We start from the raw sequence: 19,524 nt of genomic DNA, 5'->3' as shown, positions 1-19,524 counted from the left end.
CAACCTTTAAAATAAAGGGAATTAGATTAGCTTCGCTTGCCATGATAATATTAACTTTAATCGCACGACTGCTACAGCTAGCAGCTATAACTTCATCGTTAAAGTACCTAATCACATCTTCTGTGACATATCTCTTCTCTTGAACATTAAAGACATCATCGATATTGACGCAAAATATACCGATATTTGGTGAAATCCGTCGTAAGATGGTGGCTCTAACTGTTTTAGAGATCCAAGTCGCTTGCATCGCAAAAAACAATTTCATCTCTAACGATGAAAAAAAACTACTCTTAATTTCGATTAGATCAGATCTAATAAAATTAAGATACTAGAATAGAAAATAATTTCTAGATCTAGACCATAAATGGCCAAGAAAGAAATTTTATTCAAAATTAAAGACAATAACTATGGAAAAAAGCTAAAAAGACTGAATATGAGAGATTAGGGAGGTGATTTTAGGCCAAGAATGGCCAAAAACCACCTCCCAAATGACAAAAAGAAGAAAACTTACTAGGGTTTGAGAGGTTTCTCAAAGAGAGAGACGGCTAGAAGCAATTATATTTATTAAGAACTGGATAATGCACTAAATTATTTCTACTGCATGACATGGAACAAGATGTTTACGTAAAAATATATGCATCATAATTTACAAATCGTCTTATAAAAATAAAACATAATGCATAATTTACAAATCGTCTTATAGAAATAAAAAATTTCTTGTGGAGAATAGATAGGGCCCCTTTACAAACCAACACCCATCTGAAATGCAGCTACTTTCTAGGCCTCTTAACATAGCTGTAAGCCTGTAAGGCCCATAGCACAAACTGTAAGTGGGGGGACAAAAAAAGAGAAAATCACACAAGATACCTTCTTAGCCCATATTAATCTCAAATATACGGGTCCAAGTTTCATTTTTGAACATTACGGTGACCATCTTTTTCCTTGTAAAAATAATCTTTATTATCTCAACTTTATACCTTTTTAATTTGAAAAATATGGTAAGAAGAAATTGGAAAGGATTTTCATATCTTCCATTTAGATAGAATTTTAAAGATTCCACCGAGATTCTCGGCATTGATTTCTCCATTTTCTCTAATCCAAAAGAAAAACCTAATACTTATGAACCAATAAACCCTAAAATCCAATTTTGATAAAACCTGCTCTCACTCTCTTTGTCTTTTATCTTGCACCAATAAATTGAACCATTAAGCTGTGGTGACGATGGCGGTCGTGGAAGAGATGAAAGATTCGATGGCGGACGTGGAGGTCGGCGGGAGGTCGTGGCGGTGGTGGGTTATTTTTTTTTTTCTACAATTTATTTTTAAAGTTTTAGAATTGTCTTTATTTTTTTACATTGAAGTTCATGTAGAAAAAAAAGAGGATTTCACTATCAATATTGTGAAAAAGAACAAACCGATTGCTCCTTATGCCCGTTGATGTCAAGGTAATTATTCTAAAAATTCCTTATATTAATTGCTTTTATAGTTCAGAATTCTGCATCGTATTTAATTAAAATTCATTTGATCTTATAATAAACAACAACATTCAACGTTGTCATTCCTGCATTTTTAAAAAATAATTACTGTCAGTATCCATGTAAGTTAACCATTAGGTAACTATTAATATACTATTAGTTAATTTATAAAAGAAACTTTAATTCTGCAAGCATTTTTAAAGTTTTTGAATCGTCTTTGTTATTTTTTATATTGCAGTTTTTTTCTGTCAAACTGATGAAAAAAACGATGAACGAAGGCGGTTTGAGTTGAACGAAAAAAACAGTCGTTGGAGTGAGACGAAGATAAGCGAACGATGAACGAAAGCGAATGATGAACGAAGGTGCGGTGGCTGGCAACTGTTGTCTTTTTTATTGTAATTGGGATATTAGCAATGATGTAAAAATAATTAAGGTTAACTATATGTTTTTAATGGTTAATTAATAGTTAACTAACTTTGTATGATTTTTTATATTAAACATGAATATATATTGATAATTACTTTTTTTAATTACAGTTAACTAATATGTGACAAATAGTTAACTAACAGTGCCTATTTTATGAGTAATAGCATACTATTAGTTAACTGCATGTTAATTTCATATTAACTTTATTTTTCAACCTAATGTTGAGTTATTAAGAATAAATTGATATTTTTTAATGATTCGTAGTATACTATTAGTTAACTGAAAAGTAAAACCAATGTCTACATAAGATCTTCATTCCATACTCCGTCATATCAGAATTTTTCAATGTTGTCATTTTTGCATTTACAAAATAAAAAATTTGTTAATTTTCATATTAGTTAACCATTAGGTAACTATTAGTAAAATTTTATTATTTAAAAAAAATCAAATTGTTTTTTTGTTGAAAAAATAATTACATCTGGTTTAAAAAAAATTGTTATTTGCTTTTTAAGAATTATGTATTTGAATAATCATGTATTTGCCATTATATATGGGAATTACATTTGAATTTCTTGTTTTGCTGAATTTTTTTTGTTTCTCAAATGCTTGTTGTTTTCATTTTTTTAATCATTTTATTTTGTTGGTTTCCCTTTTGCCGTTTATGGCATATAATTCAAATTATCAGTTGCTATAATTAAGGATTATTAAAGATTCTTGAATATTAATTGCTATATATTTATGCTTTGAGATTTTGTAGGAGATTTTGATTCTTGTAACCACTTCCTTTCTTTTTTTTATAGTTGACAGTAATCCTCAAATATCATAAAATTATTTGTGCAATTTAGAAACTTAAAAAGTATGTCATCAACTTTTTTTTGGTCAACAGTAAAAATCTAATTAAATATAGCCATGTAGGGTACTTATTTAAAGAAGCCACAAAAAATCACCTTGTGAAATTCCTTACTAACCAAGCTATTATAGAGTAAAAATGAATGTCGAATGTAGAGCTGTAATGAACAGCGCTGCTATGCTCATAGCAGCTCGGTTTTCGGCTCGATAAGAGTTTGATTTATGACAAACTGAGTTCAGATTTGATTTTATCTTCATTTATTTAAAAGAGTAAATATATTGGTGTTCAACCCGTTTATGTTCCTGAACAGCTCGTATATGAGTTCGTTTAATTTTTCGTGAACGAGCTTGTATATAAGCTCGATTAAGAGCTTATGAAATGGTTCGTACAAAATTCAATGCCTTAATGAATTTAATTTAAGGTTTAAATGCACCAAAAATTACCAACTTTCGCGTGTTTTGAGTATTTAACATAATTTTTTAATTTTGACATATTTAACATGAACTTTCTAATTTTTTGCAATTAAGACCACATGACTTTTCCTTTGAAAAATAATGTTATTTTACATCCAAAACGGCGTCGTTTTAATATAAAACGGTGTCGTTTTACATCCAAAATGGTGTCGGTGTCTTTAATTGTAAAATTTTGAAAGTTCATGTACTTTTTTGCCAAAATTAAAATATTATGTTAAATACTAAAAACACGCGAAAGTTGGTGATTTTTGATGCATTTAAGACTTAATTTAATTATTTTGTACTTTTTTACATTTGTTTCTTTTTTAGTTTTAATTTCTTTAATATTTTTAGTTTTCTTACTTTATTCACTTTACAGAATTACAAATTTAAAAAATATTTAGACAATTTTTTTTTTCAATTTTTTTTAATAAATAGTACGATATTAAATTAAAGTCACCAAGTTAATAAATTTTTATTTATACATCCTAGAAATTTAAGTTCAACTACTAAATTTAATTTTAGAATTTTTTAGTTAAGTCGTTTGATTTATTGGCTAACATTAAAAGTGAACGAAATAACTAAAATATTTAGAAAAAATTAAAATGAGTGAAGGAAAGGATCATTTCTTTAGATTTTCAGCAAGGGGGAAAAATGTAAATTGTGACATCTACTAGAGCATGAAAATAATTTATTTTTAAACTAATTATTAAAAGTTTTTTTAATTGATAGTGGTAAATAGTTATGTCACATGTCATGCATTGTGAATCAGAGGGAGTATTTACCTTTGCTTCCTCGCCAATCAAACAATAATTTAAACAATCAACAATTGGGAAACAAAAGCTGGATTTACTTTGTAATAAGTTTTTGTTTTTGGCATAAAGATACCGTTTGAGTAATTTATTTCTCAAAAAATATTCGAGAAGAAATGTATTATTTTAGCGTTATTGCTTTTAAAATCAAAAAAATTAACGTATTTTATAATTTTAATACGAACTTTTAATCTTGACAATTTAGTACAGAAATTGTCATTTTTTGCAATCCAAAAACTGAGCAATTTTCTGTTAAAATAATACTGATGTGGTCCATGTAGACGTCAAAATAAGGACTGTTTCAGTGTTCACATCAATTTTTTTTAATAAATCTGTCACGACCCAAAATCGAGGGCCGCGACCGGCGCTAGGGAATGGGAATTGTAGTTCCGAATCCCGTAGCAAGCCTGAGATTCACTATAAATTTTTCGCAATTATGTTATAACACGGAAGCATTTAATTATGAAAACATTACTAGCCATTTTATAAACACTGACTATGTATATCTAACATTGTTATAATATTCATTTTATACACAACAGCAATTATAAACATTTTCCAACACTATAACATTATCCTAGGTCATGACTGGTCACACAATGTACTACTGCAGCGGTCGCGGAAGTCGGACTGTACATAGCTAAACAAACTTCCGGCAAATTGATGGACTTTTAGTCACTCCAAGTCTACGTACCTGAAATGTTTTAAAAACCACGGGGTCAGCTTAAGCTGAGTGAGATATACCTTACTAACGGTATTATCACAAAATAACATCGCAAGTGAAAATCATTTATTCAAACAAACATAATATCATTATATTTCAAACAAAGAATTGATCCGAAAGAAACCTTAATCTTAAACTCCTAACCTTTCCTAACATGTATCGTATTTCATATCAAATCAATTTGATCCAAGTGGTACGGTCCCGAGATAGTTCAACCGAGTTACTCGTTACCACGTGGCATAGTCCCGAGATAGTTCAACCGAGTTACATCATGCCACTGCTTAATCCCAAGGTGTGAGTCCCGAGATAGTTCAACCGAGTTACTCACCAGATACGGGTCCCGAGATAGTTCGACCGAGTTACCTCGTATCTGCCAAAATTATAATCCTCCTTTCCGATACCCAAACATATTCCATTTCATAATCATATATTGAGCTCATGTCAAACAATTCTAAGTACAGACATCTAGACTCTTACAAACACCGGTGATCACACGGCCTATTGACGTCCAATAGGTAGCTTGTTTCTTCGGATCACACACCAATTTCAAACATAGAACAAATAGCAATAACGATATACAAAATGTCAAACATAGAACAAACAACAACCAAAACACCACTCAATTTGATCCAACACCAAATATGTAATTCATTCCCACATATATAATAAATCAATTCATAATTTAACTATTAAACATAAACTATTAGTATACATATGTATATACTCATCTATGTATATATAATAATTCATACTCCGTGTATCTCACGGTAGAATAACCATTTAGTTCATACAATTTCAAATCACAACAAATCATTATATAATGCGATGTGTTTTTATAACTTATAAATAAAATATTTAATAATATGCTTATAGCGTAATAATACGCGAGAGTAAAGTATACTCACTCCTTGCTTTTCAATCCAAATTGTTTATACGCATTAGTCTTGGCCGAATACTCCTAGGCCAAAACCGTCGATCCCTTCGCCTCCCGGTTTGTCTGTTACAAACGAGGTTCAAAATACATTTATATCTCATTGGCATTATAAAATCAAAACTATTAATTACTATATTAAGTTAAGTCTTCTTAACTTAAACCCATCTATAATGCCCAATCAATCCTATAAAACTCGCTCAAATGTCTACATTCGCTTCGTTGCGTTGTTACGTCAATTTCGTCTTTTCGTGTTTAAACCTCAAAATGCTTCACCTTAATATCTTTTCCCTTAGCAAATTTGAGTTTAAAATAGCATATATAACCCTTAGTATCCTTACTTTAGGTTCAACCTTAATCTTAATCGAAACGTGTCTTAATTCACCAAGCGTCGCCTATCGATTCATATTCGATTCGGACATGTTACAAAAACAACATTTTACAATTTGTTTAAAATGACTATTTTATTAACCTTATAATACATTTAGGACAGCCCTAATAAATTTCCTATAACCATTTTATTTATTAAATTCAACATTTCATTTTTAACGTTACTTACGTCATTTATGTTCTTAGTTTAAACGTCTATTAATACCATTAGCCTTTTAATCGTTTTAGTCGATCTAAAACAGCCTAAAATACAATATTATAACCTACATATTCATTCCTAATCATACCATAATGTCCAACCGATACCAATTTCAAATCATTAACATTTTATCCTAAAAACCGCTTTTACATCAAGTTTGATTCCTAGTTTCGTAACTCCGTCAACTATCAAAATCATTAAAATTCGAACACAAGTGGAGGGTGGCATCAGCCCCCTCCCGCTCAACTCAGCCCTCCCCTGTTTTGACAGGGGAGGGGCCGGCCAATGCCCTGGTGCGTCGCACCAGGGCTGCTGCTCACGGCAGCAACTCACCGTGCTTCGGCACGGTGAGAAATCCGGCCACCATGGCTGGAAAACAGCCACCAAACACCCTTTAATCTCACCAAATCATCAACCCAAACACAAATCTCACAACCTCACTCAACCACCCTTAATTTTAGTTTAAACTTAACCAAAATCATGCCAAAACTATTAATTATAAGCTTATAAACATCATTTTCAACCATTATCACCAAAACAGAAAATTACAGCAGCAACCCTAACCTTAAGATGAGATTTATACCTTAATTTATTGGGCTCAATCAGTAGGTATGGTTCTCCTCTTTCCGTTGCCACAAGAATCGACCAAAACCGAGCTAAAACGAATAAGTTATGGTGAATTAAAGTTTGGTTCCCATATGGAATTGAGATGATGAAGATGGTGAGGGTTTGAGCTGAGAATTGGGGTGTGTATTCTGATCTTAATCATGTAATTGACTATATATATATTTATGGTAAAAATTCACTTCAACCCTTAATGAAGCCACCTCCTCAACATTTAGTCCCAAACTTTTCTTTTGCTCAATTTAGTCCAAAAATCACTCAATCGTTAAATCTCGATAAATTTCGTATTATTTATGTCTAAATAAATAATACTCTTCCGCCAACTCACTATTTAGACTCCGCTAATCGATTTTGCCAAATTTTGGCTAAAATGCTCAATTTTCCAATTTGAGCGAAAACGACGATTTCCGTCACTTTTTCATCCTTATATTTTTCTTTTATGAATATTGACATCCAAATTATCAATATTACTTTCTTAATTACTGATTCCCGTCAATAATTTATTTATTTAATATTTTTCGGACAATAAAATTCCATTTTCTAATTTTTCGGGGACTTAATCTTACTTTTAACTCCAACTTTTCCTTCGTCCCGTTTAATTAATTTAGGCATTACAAATATTGAAATTCCTTCTTTAAATTTCAATATCGACCTATCCTCGTTCTTAATTACTTAATTCCTTCGCTAACTCCTTTTTCTAGTCGCTCTGACTATTAATTTAAATTGCATTGCTCACTTCGGCAACGTCAAACGTACGGGTTATTACATTCTTCCCCCCTTATAAAAATTCGTCCTCGAATTTTCCAATACTTTAAGTACCTTCTTAGGTAAACTTTCTACTATCTTCTTATACGTTTTTCTTCGTGATTTCTGTCACGCGTAGACTTGTCGCTCCTCCGCGGTACTTCAGTCGTCATATTTCTTTTGTATCGTACTTGATGCAACTTTTAAACGTCCTCATATTGTCCTTTATTTATTAATCAAAATCTTAATTTGATTAATTTAGAACAATTTAATTGAATAACTTAATGTTTTAAGTTATTTTTAACTAATCCAAAATTGCTCTTCTGGTCAACTTTGACCCTTAAAATTTCTTTTGTCGAGTAGCTTGTTTGTTAAACAAAGTTGGCAGTCTTATAGTCCTCAGTACCATCTTTAACTTTCGTTTGAACATCGAGTTCAAATAATCCTCGACTATGTCGAAAACTTGCGCTGAAATTGCTTCCATGAGGTAGTTTTGGAGCTGCACTTGCAGGTCTTATAGTCATTGTTCAAATCGATGAACTAAGCGTTTAAAATGTCTTAAGCTGAATTTAATTCAGCATTCCCATATTTTATTATCTCGTCCACAACTTTCGTTAAGACTCGACCTACTTTCGAGATTTCCTTGACTTTCAAGAACGTTCTCAAAGCTGACACCATCTCAACACCTTTATCTTTCCCTTAATTTCGTGTTTTTCACTCACTCTTGGGGTTTAAATACAACCAATTTAATTTAACAATGCATTGATTGAATTATCCAAATTCAACCTATGCAATACAATCTACTTATATCCATTAATTTCGATTAGTAATAATCGACTTTTGAGGTCCAAACACAGTTCAAAACGTGGTCTCGTTTGGGCAATTTAGAAACTGCGTCCTTTGGTTATAGTTAACTTCAGGTTATTTTCTTTCAACGACTCTTCTAACATTTATATCTAATATTCACTTATACTCTTCTTGTAGAGTATAAGGTTGATTCTTCACTTTATCTCGAAGTTCATTCTCCTTTTACCTTCCTTCAACGAGGTTTCGCATTCCCACTAACTTTTGTACCCAAAAATTGCCTTTTGGTAGCATCGTTGCCTACCTTCCAATTGTCTATTCATGTATACTTTTTGATAATCTTTGTTTCCTTTTCGCATCACATAACTTTGAAGTTTATCGAAGTCTAACGTCATCTTTCTTGTTGTTTTCCATCTTACTCGTATCCAATTATGTACATATTTATAAATGACATTCTTATCGATGTCCTATGGTATATGGGAATACCTTTCCCTTTATACCAATCGCTCTCTTCATGGCCTTCTGGTGTTGAATTTTATGAAGTCGAATGCCTGCTAGGCATTACTTACTTTATGTCGTGTCCTTCTTCACCTTCCGAATCTTTGACGCCAATTACTTATATTAGACTGGTGACGTCTTCACCATCGTTTATTAGAATTTTTTTCCTCCTTTTAATGTATTTCTCGATCCTCGTATACACCTCATTCTAGTGTTTTTGATCTTATCTCTTGATCTAAGGTCGAAAAATTATCCTTCAAATTTTGTCGATGCGAAATACTCTCGGTTAAGTGTAAATCCTTATATCAAACTCTTACTGATACTCGAATTATCAACAAGGTTAACTTTATACTTATATCAAATCCACCCACCTAATTCTTTTTATGAACAACATTACCGAATCTAATTTTCTCTTATGTCTTCACTTTAATCCTCATATAATGCATCTTTCTGATAGCCTATCATCCCATATTTTACTCCCTTTCTTTGTTTACTCTAATCGAGTATTAAGCTTTAAGCGCGTATTATTCAATTCTTCTCTATACCACTCGTATCCCGCATTCTTTTCGGGTTTTTTTTTTTTTTACGTTTTATTCTTTTCATTATAAACTTTTTACTTTCACTTTCTCTTACCCTTGTGTAAGTATAATCACTGGTATCTCATTGACACCCCTTACTACTTATCTCAATCGATTTGATAACGTTTTATTATTATTTAGGCTCAATTCTTTTATTGGGGTGCATTTTATCACATACGTTCATATTTTTATTATTGTCGCAGGGTTTTACATCGGAGTTCTCTTACAAAACAAAACAAATTTCCAATCATCTTTGATTGGTTTGGCCGGCCATTTCAAACTTTTCATTTAATTTCAAATTGCTTTGAAAACTCTAGTACAATTGTGGCTCAGAGTGATGACAGCTCTCATCACTAAAGAGTTGCTCGATAAAATCACGTTTTCTTTCATCGTTGTACAAATATGATGCATGACCTATATCTTGAAAAAAACATTTTTCGTACAAAAACTGTATGCATTGCTAACGTGATTATGATTGGCCATATGCAATGTCTGAGCACAATTGCACTGTTAAAAACATAAGATCTTCATATCATTTGCAAAACCGTAAGTCCCTCGAGACTACACACTCTGCGACATTATTGGCTTTTATTATTATTTATTGGAGTTTATTATGATTTTGATATTGAAAGTTTTGTCGTCTGCTAACACTTGTCTAAGTGTTTCACAACCAAAACTATTCCTCTCCAACACTTCAAATCAAACATCCCACTCTATATCTTCTAATATCCATTTATCTTTATGATTCATCTTTTCGATCACATACTTATATCTTGTGGCCCTTAGGCATACATATCGACTCTTCACAATGATCTTTGTTCTCTAATCACTTACCATCCTTCTCACTAAATAAAACGTAATATTAGGAATTACGTTTGACGATATATATATTTTATGTGTTTTATGTATTTTTCGTTCAATTGTTATACTATAAATTGTGCATAGGATAAATCCTAATAAACATAGTTTATCATAATCTATTTCTATAGGCAATGCCTACACGAGATACTATTTATCATATGCACGCCATGTCGATCAAACACAATTATGATCAATCATATACCAAAAACAAGGCAATTAACCATATAAAATATGCAACGCACGGTTTATACTATTCACGTGAATACGTGAATCAAATCAATCACATATTAAAGCAAAACAATGCAAACATTTCAATCACATAAAAACGTATGGCACACAACATAGAAATCATTTCGTATATGGGGTGCCTGATTGGACTTACCCCTCTCTCGGGTCACAATGCCACGTTCGCGTTCTCTAGCGCGTCTAGCACTGCCTCTATTTCTATGAACCAATTTAGGGTCATGCCAAATACTAAGAGCAGTACTCCTAAATATAAGAAATATCGATCTCTCACGTCGGAAGAAAAAGGGTGGAAGGAAACCATTGTTCCACTCGAATTCCTAGCTATCTAACAAGCTACGGCAGATAAGGATCCAAAATATTCCGACTCGTAGTCATATGCCTCCACAAAGCCGGGTCCTAATCCCTTAATGTACCTAAGGTTGACTTCATCACTATCTCTGTTAAGCTCAGGCATTGCGTTTACCATACGCATAATGCAGTAGTATATGCCTCAATCATAAGTGTACCCCTAGAAAAGGTTCTATCTGTGCTTGGATACTGTTTGTTCTCGCCTCGGCCTAATTCTTTTTTTTTCAAATTATCTCATTTCTCATGTCACGGTACCTAAATATCTTAGCCCAAAATTGACTATTTCCAAATACTTCAATATCGGGATTCTCTAATGGACCCTCCTTAGATGGGTCTTCCTCACTTTCCTTACTAACTTCCATCTTAGGCAAGATGATCCTACCCCGAGCTGTAAAAATTTGTCACTATCTGACATGTACCTGTTCCCATGTCTCTTAGGTGATCCTCTGACATTAGTGTGAAAACTATTTTGATGAATTCCTGATCATTTGCCAGTATCTACATGAAATTCATTTTGATAAATAGGAGGCACCTCCTCCTCTTCTGATACAGCATGTAGCTGAGCTCCATTTTACCCGGATATGTTGAATAAAAACAATTCTTAATCATGAGTTGTTGTCCAAACCACTTTTCCACAATATCCAAAAATTTAATATATGATATGCACTATCTAACTTAAAGCTTGACTAACTATCTAAGCATATCACATTCATTTAAAAACTTAGCAATCTCATACTCACACGTTCTAATCGGCAATGGATAGCTTATAACATTAAACAAACTCAAGCAAACACATATAGGCAATAAGGCTCGACTCTATACGCTGCAGTAGTTCCTAGGTACTTAAGGTCAAACAGACACTCTTCACAGACTGGCAGTGGTAACTGGACCAACTGCTCTGATACCAACTTTGTCACGACCCAAAATCGAGGGCCGCGACCGGCGCTAGGGAATGGGAATTGTAGTTCCGAATCCCGTAGCAAGCCTGAGATTCACTATAAATTTTTCGCAATTATGTTATAACACGGAAGCATTTAATTATGAAAACATTACTAGCCATTTTATAAACACTGACTATGTATATCTAACATTGTTATAATATTCATTTTATACACAACAGCAATTATAAACATTTTCCAACACTATAACATTATCCTAGGTCATGACTGGTCACACAATGTACTACTGCAGCGGTCGCGGAAGTCGGACTGTACATAGCTAAACAAACTTCCGGCAAATTGATGGACTTTTAGTCACTCCAAGTCTACGTACCTGAAATGTTTTAAAAACCACGGGGTCAGCTTAAGCTGAGTGAGATATACCTTACTAACGGTATTATCACAAAATAACATCGCAAGTGAAAATCATTTATTCAAACAAACATAATATCATTATATTTCAAACAAAGAATTGATCCGAAAGAAACCTTAATCTTAAACTCCTAACCTTTCCTAACATGTATCGTATTTCATATCAAATCAATTTGATCCAAGTGGTACGGTCCCGAGATAGTTCAACCGAGTTACTCGTTACCACGTGGCATAGTCCCGAGATAGTTCAACCGAGTTACATCATGCCACTGCTTAATCCCAAGGTGTGAGTCCCGAGATAGTTCAACCGAGTTACTCACCAGATACGGGTCCCGAGATAGTTCGACCGAGTTACCTCGTATCTGCCAAAATTATAATCCTCCTTTCCGATACCCAAACATATTCCATTTCATAATCATATATTGAGCTCATGTCAAACAATTCTAAGTACAGACATCTAGACTCTTACAAACACCGGTGATCACACGGCCTATTGACGTCCAATAGGTAGCTTGTTTCTTCGGATCACACACCAATTTCAAACATAGAACAAATAGCAATAACGATATACAAAATGTCAAACATAGAACAAACAACAACCAAAACACCACTCAATTTGATCCAACACCAAATATGTAATTCATTCCCACATATATAATAAATCAATTCATAATTTAACTATTAAACATAAACTATTAGTATACATATGTATATACTCATCTATGTATATATAATAATTCATACTCCGTGTATCTCACGGTAGAATAACCATTTAGTTCATACAATTTCAAATCACAACAAATCATCATATAATGCGATGTGTTTTTATAACTTATAAATAAAATATTTAATAATATGCTTATAGCGTAATAATACGCGAGAGTAAAGTATACTCACTCCTTGCTTTTCAATCCAAATTGTTTATACGCATTAGTCTTGGCCGAATACTCCTAGGCCAAAACCGTCGATCCCTTCGCCTCCCGGTTTGTCTGTTACAAACGAGGTTCAAAATACATTTATATCTCATTGGCATTATAAAATCAAAACTATTAATTACTATATTAAGTTAAGTCTTCTTAACTTAAACCCATCTATAATGCCCAATCAATCCTATAAAACTCGCTCAAATGTCTACATTCGCTTCGTTGCGTTGTTACGTCAATTTCGTCTTTTCGTGTTTAAACCTCAAAATGCTTCACCTTAATATCTTTTCCCTTAGCAAATTTGAGTTTAAAATAGCATATATAACCCTTAGTATCCTTACTTTAGGTTCAACCTTAATCTTAATCGAAACGTGTCTTAATTCACCAAGCGTCGCCTATCGATTCATATTCGATTCGGACATGTTACAAAAACAACATTTTACAATTTGTTTAAAATGACTATTTTATTAACCTTATAATACATTTAGGACAGCCCTAATAAATTTCCTATAACCATTTTATTTATTAAATTCAACATTTCATTTTTAACGTTACTTACGTCATTTATGTTCTTAGTTTAAACGTCTATTAATACCATTAGCCTTTTAATCGTTTTAGTCGATCTAAAACAGCCTAAAATACAATATTATAACCTACATATTCATTCCTAATCATACCATAATGTCCAACCGATACCAATTTCAAATCATTAACATTTTATCCTAAAAACCGCTTTTACATCAAGTTTGATTCCTAGTTTCGTAACTCCGTCAACTATCAAAATCATTAAAATTCGAACACAAGTGGAGGGTGGCATCAGCCCCCTCCCGCTCAACTCAGCCCTCCCCTGTTTTGACAGGGGAGGGGCCGGCCAATGCCCTGGTGCGTCGCACCAGGGCTGCTGCTCACGGCAGCAACTCACCGTGCTTCGGCACGGTGAGAAATCCGGCCACCATGGCTGGAAAACAGCCACCAAACACCCTTTAATCTCACCAAATCATCAACCCAAACACAAATCTCACAACCTCACTCAACCACCCTTAATTTTAGTTTAAACTTAACCAAAATCATGCCAAAACTATTAATTATAAGCTTATAAACATCATTTTCAACCATTATCACCAAAACAGAAAATTACAGCAGCAACCCTAACCTTAAGATGAGATTTATACCTTAATTTATTGGGCTCAATCAGTAGGTATGGTTCTCCTCTTTCCGTTGCCACAAAAATCGACCAAAACCGAGCTAAAACGAATAAGTTATGGTGAATTAAAGTTTGGTTCCCATATGGAATTGAGATGATGAAGATGGTGAGGGTTTGAGCTGAGAATTGGGGTGTGTATTCTGATCTTAATCATGTAATTGACTATATATATATTTATGGTAAAAATTCACTTCAACCCTTAATGAAGCCACCTCCTCAACATTTAGTCCCAAACTTTTCTTTTGCTCAATTTAGTCCAAAAATCACTCAATCGTTAAATCTCGATAAATTTCGTATTATTTATGTCTAAATAAATAATACTCTTCCGCCAACTCACTATTTAGACTCCGCTAATCGATTTTGCCAAATTTTGGCTAAAATGCTCAATTTTCCAATTTGAGCGAAAACGACGATTTCCGTCACTTTTTCATCCTTATATTTTTCTTTTATGAATATTGACATCCAAATTATCAATATTACTTTCTTAATTACTGATTCCCGTCAATAATTTATTTATTTAATATTTTTCGGACAATAAAATTCCATTTTCTAATTTTTCGGGGACTTAATCTTACTTTTAACTCCAACTTTTCCTTCGTCCCGTTTAATTAATTTAGGCATTACAAATATTGAAATTCCTTCTTTAAATTTCAATATCGACCTATCCTCGTTCTTAATTACTTAATTCCTTCGCTAACTCCTTTTTCTAGTCGCTCTGACTATTAATTTAAATTGCATTGCTCACTTCGGCAACGTCAAACGTACGGGTTATTACAAAATCGCTCAATGTTTAAAATTGCATTAGTTTTAAAAAATGGTGTCCTACATTGCCAACATTAAATATCCGTATTAATAACCCTATAATTTTGAAGAAGCGAGGCCGAAATCGGAGAAAACAATAATAATAGTAATGAATAAAGTTATTTTTTACAAAAATATATATTTCAGATAAACATTTATAAAAATACGCTTTAATGTTTTCTGTTGCAAAAATACGCTTTTTGATCAATCATTTTTACAATAAAAAAAACTTAGATGAAGCTAATATTAAAATTGCATTTCCATTAATCCATAATTATATATTAATATCATCATAAAATTAGCAACTACTCCCAAATTAACCCCTAATTTCCATCTCATTTAATCACTACCCATGAGCAAAATCACACCATTAATTCATAAAAACACAGCAAAATAAACCCAAACCGTCAGATCATACTTCATTTACCAATATTCTGAGCATTATTAGCCATCATCTTCTGAAACTCAACAAAATCAACGCACCCATCGCCATCAGAATCAACGGTCTTGATCATCCGAACACAATCCTCAACGGAGCAGTGCATACCCAACCGATTCAAAACGAGATGCAACTCACCCGACGAAATCAGCCCGTTTTTATTCTGATCGTACAGATCGAACGCGTCTCTCAGCTCAGAGCTAGCCGCGTCGGCCGATTCCGACGGTTTACAAATCTGAGAAAACTCTTCGAGGTTTATAAACCCGTCTCTATCCGTGTCGACGTCCTCCATTACACGCTCGAGTTCCGCCTCCGTGTAGGGTGATCCCATGGCTTTTAACACGCCGCCGAGCTCCGATAGGGAGATCTTGCCGTCCTGATTTGCGTCGAATTGGTTAAAGACTTTCTGGAGCTCGTCTTTGCTTTGAAAAAGGGGCGAATTGGTAGAAGTAGAGCCCATTGATTTGGTTCTTGTTGAGAGAAATTTAAGAATTTGAGTTAGTTTTTTTTTTTTATGGGTAAATTTGAGTGGGGAAGAAGACGCGATTTATAAGGGTAATAAGAGAGACTTAAAATTCGAGATTCTGTGGGTCCATTTAATTCCACGGTTATTGTTAGGAGGGTCGCACGCCACAAACAACAACTTTATGGGTCGAGGAAATGACTTTTTAAAAGTTTCTAAATAATTTAATGTTATTAATTAAAGAGGAAATTAGACCCTACACTATATAAGTGCTAAATATTCTCGCAAGCACTGTGCGTCAAGTTTAGTTGCAAAAATACGATTCAAAGCTAAACCACTTTCATAATTCTTTCTTCTTCTTTAATTTTTACTACTGTTTTTCTTTATGAATATGGTTCCACCGTCAGATTGAAGAACAACACAAACAACCACACCAACGGTCTCATTCTATTTCTCCGTAAATAACAGTGCCGAGTAGGAGTAAAGGTGGCGGCGGTAGTGGTTCTGAGGTGGTCTCATTCTATTGATCCATTTACCAATTCTCCAAACAACTGGCACTGAATTTCTTGCTGTAATTCAAATTTTGCTGAGTTTGAAGATGTAGATAACCAAAAGTTGATTCATTTCTTAAAATTGAAGTTAACCCAATTGTTAAATCCAAATTAATTTCTTGATTATGCTGAGTTTGAAGAAATTCACGACGTTGATGTTGTTCGTCGGTTTTCATTCTACTGCTTGTGCAATTATTATCTTCTAAAGACTTTGTTTTTATGAAATTGGAACTGAATTATTAATAAAACTGATGTTGTTGTTGAAGAGGTTGGTTGAGGAAGTATTGCTAAATGCTACATGTACTGAATATTTGTAATTCCCTTATCTAGCACTCATAAATCCCGTTTTCATTCTACTGCATTGGAGTTTTGTTATACTACCACTCATAAGCCCTGTTTATGTACATGTATAGGTGGCCAGAGCTATTGTGATCTTTGAGCTGTAAAGAAGTGCTAAATTAGAAGGTAGAAAAGAGCAAATGCGAAATTATAATAAAACAGATGTTTAGTAAACCGTTAGTAAAGTGTTAGTAAACTTAAACCGTATTAAACTAATATAAAACTTTTTTTAATTGCAAAATAAAAGTATTAAAATCGAAACTAATTTAGAACATTTTTTATAATACATTTGGTAAATTGATAGTAAACTAAGTAGTATTTATTTAATATTTTTTAATTTAAAAATAAAAAATAGTAAATTAGTTTTTTTAAATAAACCGATAATAGACCATTAGCTTTCTTGATAGATTAACAAACACAAAGAAATTAATTTCATATGTGTTTATAATACTAATTTAAACTGATAGTAAATCCGCAATTTTTTTATAACGGTTTGTTCAGTCAAAGTAAACACATAGTCAATCCATAGTAAATTTGTTGTTTTATTGTTGGTAATTAACTTATCTTTTAGTAAATTTGGTTTTTAAGTAAACCGATAGTAAAGTAATATATTACAGATGACAAATATAATATTAATTATTGAAATGGAAGCATTTTTAACATGAAGATTATCTGTGAAACTAAATCAATAGTAATTTGTTAGTAAACCGTTAGTAAACTGATTTATTTTTTTAGTAAATTAATAGTAAACAGTTAGTAACTAATTTATCTTTTAGAAAATTTGGTTTGGTTTTTAAGTAAACTGATAGTAAACTAATATATTACATATGACAAATATAATAGTAAATTAAATTGTGTAAGGATATTTTTACTATTTGTTAATATATTTTTAAGTGTTTACTAACAAGTTATCCAATTGAAACTAATAGATATCCCAAGATTCAGCAATTTTGTATCAGTATACTATAAAAATATGTGTACTATTAAAATACTCAAAGTTTCCAAAACAGTTTACTAATAGGTTTTCTAATATTCACCGATAATAAAATAATTTAAATCAGAATAGTATTGCTTTACGTTTGTTAATAGATTACTAAAGGTTTACTAAATAGATATCAAATACTTTGATAGGTTACACTTTCAACTATTAGGTAATCCAAAGATAACCAACAAATTTTCCTAAAATTTTCTAATAAATTTTTAAAAGTTAACCAGTAAAATTTATTTTACATCCTTTAATATTGTTGTAGGTTTACTCATTGGTTACTCATAGTGTCTTGATAGATTACAAATGTCAATTACAAGATAATAGTAAATTATTAGTAAACCGGTAACTAACTAATTAATATTACACAAAGTGTCTTGACAAATTCATTTGACTAAATGGAAAATTAAAAAAATAGAGGGAGTAGTAATTTATTAGTAAACCGATAACTAACTATTAGTAACTTGATTGTAGACTATCAATGGGTGCCATAAAAAACTTGCAAGTATATAGTGCACAATCAAACTAATTTTTTAAGCAAACCGATAGTATATTGAAATTTAATTTCGTATATTTAGTAACGTTAATGATAAACTAATTGTAAATTAAGCAAAATAGTTTACTATAATTTTATAAATTCAAAAGTTAATTAATAGCAAATTTATTTTTTAAAAATAAACCGGTAGTAAATTTATCTTTTAATAAATTGAAAGTAAATCGATAGTAAACCGGAATTAATGAAATTTTTAGTAAATTAATAATAAATTGATATTTAATTAGAACATGAATTTCTTTTATGGTTGGTAGCTTCCAGCTTTAACCGTTGCAATCTACTACTTTGACTAACAATAAATATTTTTTGGAATATAATTGGAACTGTCATGCCATTTTAATTTCTTTTTGGCCTACTTTAATGATAATTTATGACTAAAGATTACAAATTTGTGTAGATAAGGACATTTGCACATCTGTAAAAAAGTGGTATCGAATTCTGCGTTTTGGTGTTGATTGGAACATGGCTTGCAGCTTCCCGGCAAATGCATAGCCAACTTAAAACCATGTGATCTACCCACTTCCAGAAGCCTATTTTTCTCTCTGGTATTCTATCAAACACCTAACGTGCATCTTTTATATTTCCATATTTTACAAACATTCCAATCAGTTTATAACATATTAATCATAATATTGCACATTAATCGCAAAAAAATACTGAAAGATGTGGCAATCACGTTGCATTCAGCGACGGAGAAGGTGAATCAGTGACCGGCGATGAATATGCAGATGGAAGACATTGATGGTTGTACAATAACTGTAAGAGATTCGCCGGCGACCACAAGTAGCCACCACCGTTTCTCTTCCGATTGTATTGCGATGTACTTTATTTGAATAAAAAGTTTATTTTTGCAAGAATTGTTGGTCAAATCGTATTTTTTATATATTTTTAGTCAAAAGGTGTGGCTGAGAATATTTAGACATTTTATAGGCATTTGTCTAAAAAACTCTTAATTAAAACCAAAATACTATGAACCGAGTTTTGTAGGATTTGCC

The 19,524-nt window shown here is 32.2% G+C and overlaps 1 protein-coding gene and 1 long non-coding RNA gene across 2 annotated transcripts; both read right to left on the bottom strand.

Annotated features, from left to right (window-relative positions):
• Positions 1-4,469: 4,469 nt before the first annotated feature.
• LOC126667310 (uncharacterized) lies at positions 4,470-7,666 on the bottom strand. Its single transcript, XR_008790086.1, has 2 exons — positions 5,644-7,666; positions 4,470-4,708 (listed from the first exon to the last, which is right to left on the bottom strand). It is a non-coding gene; the product is annotated as an uncharacterized LOC126667310 (long non-coding RNA).
• Positions 7,667-15,440: 7,774 nt separating this feature from the next.
• LOC126666594 (probable calcium-binding protein CML27) lies at positions 15,441-16,176 on the bottom strand. The gene has a single exon (XM_050359402.2). The coding sequence runs from the start codon at positions 16,096-16,098 to the stop codon at positions 15,619-15,621; it is 480 nt and encodes a 159-aa protein (XP_050215359.1). The 5' UTR covers positions 16,099-16,176; the 3' UTR covers positions 15,441-15,618.
• Between the last annotated feature and the right edge of the window lie 3,348 nt (positions 16,177-19,524).

Source organism: Mercurialis annua, linkage group LG2 (genome assembly GCF_937616625.2).
Source record: "Mercurialis annua linkage group LG2, ddMerAnnu1.2, whole genome shotgun sequence".
Taxonomy (NCBI): Eukaryota; Viridiplantae; Streptophyta; class Magnoliopsida; order Malpighiales; family Euphorbiaceae; genus Mercurialis; species Mercurialis annua.
This window is presented reverse-complemented; position numbering and strand designations above follow the sequence as displayed.

Coding starts and splice junctions, on each gene's coding strand:
- LOC126666594 (XM_050359402.2), bottom strand. CDS start 16,098: ATGGGCTCTACTTCTACCAATTCGCCCCTTTTTCAAAGCAAAGACGAG.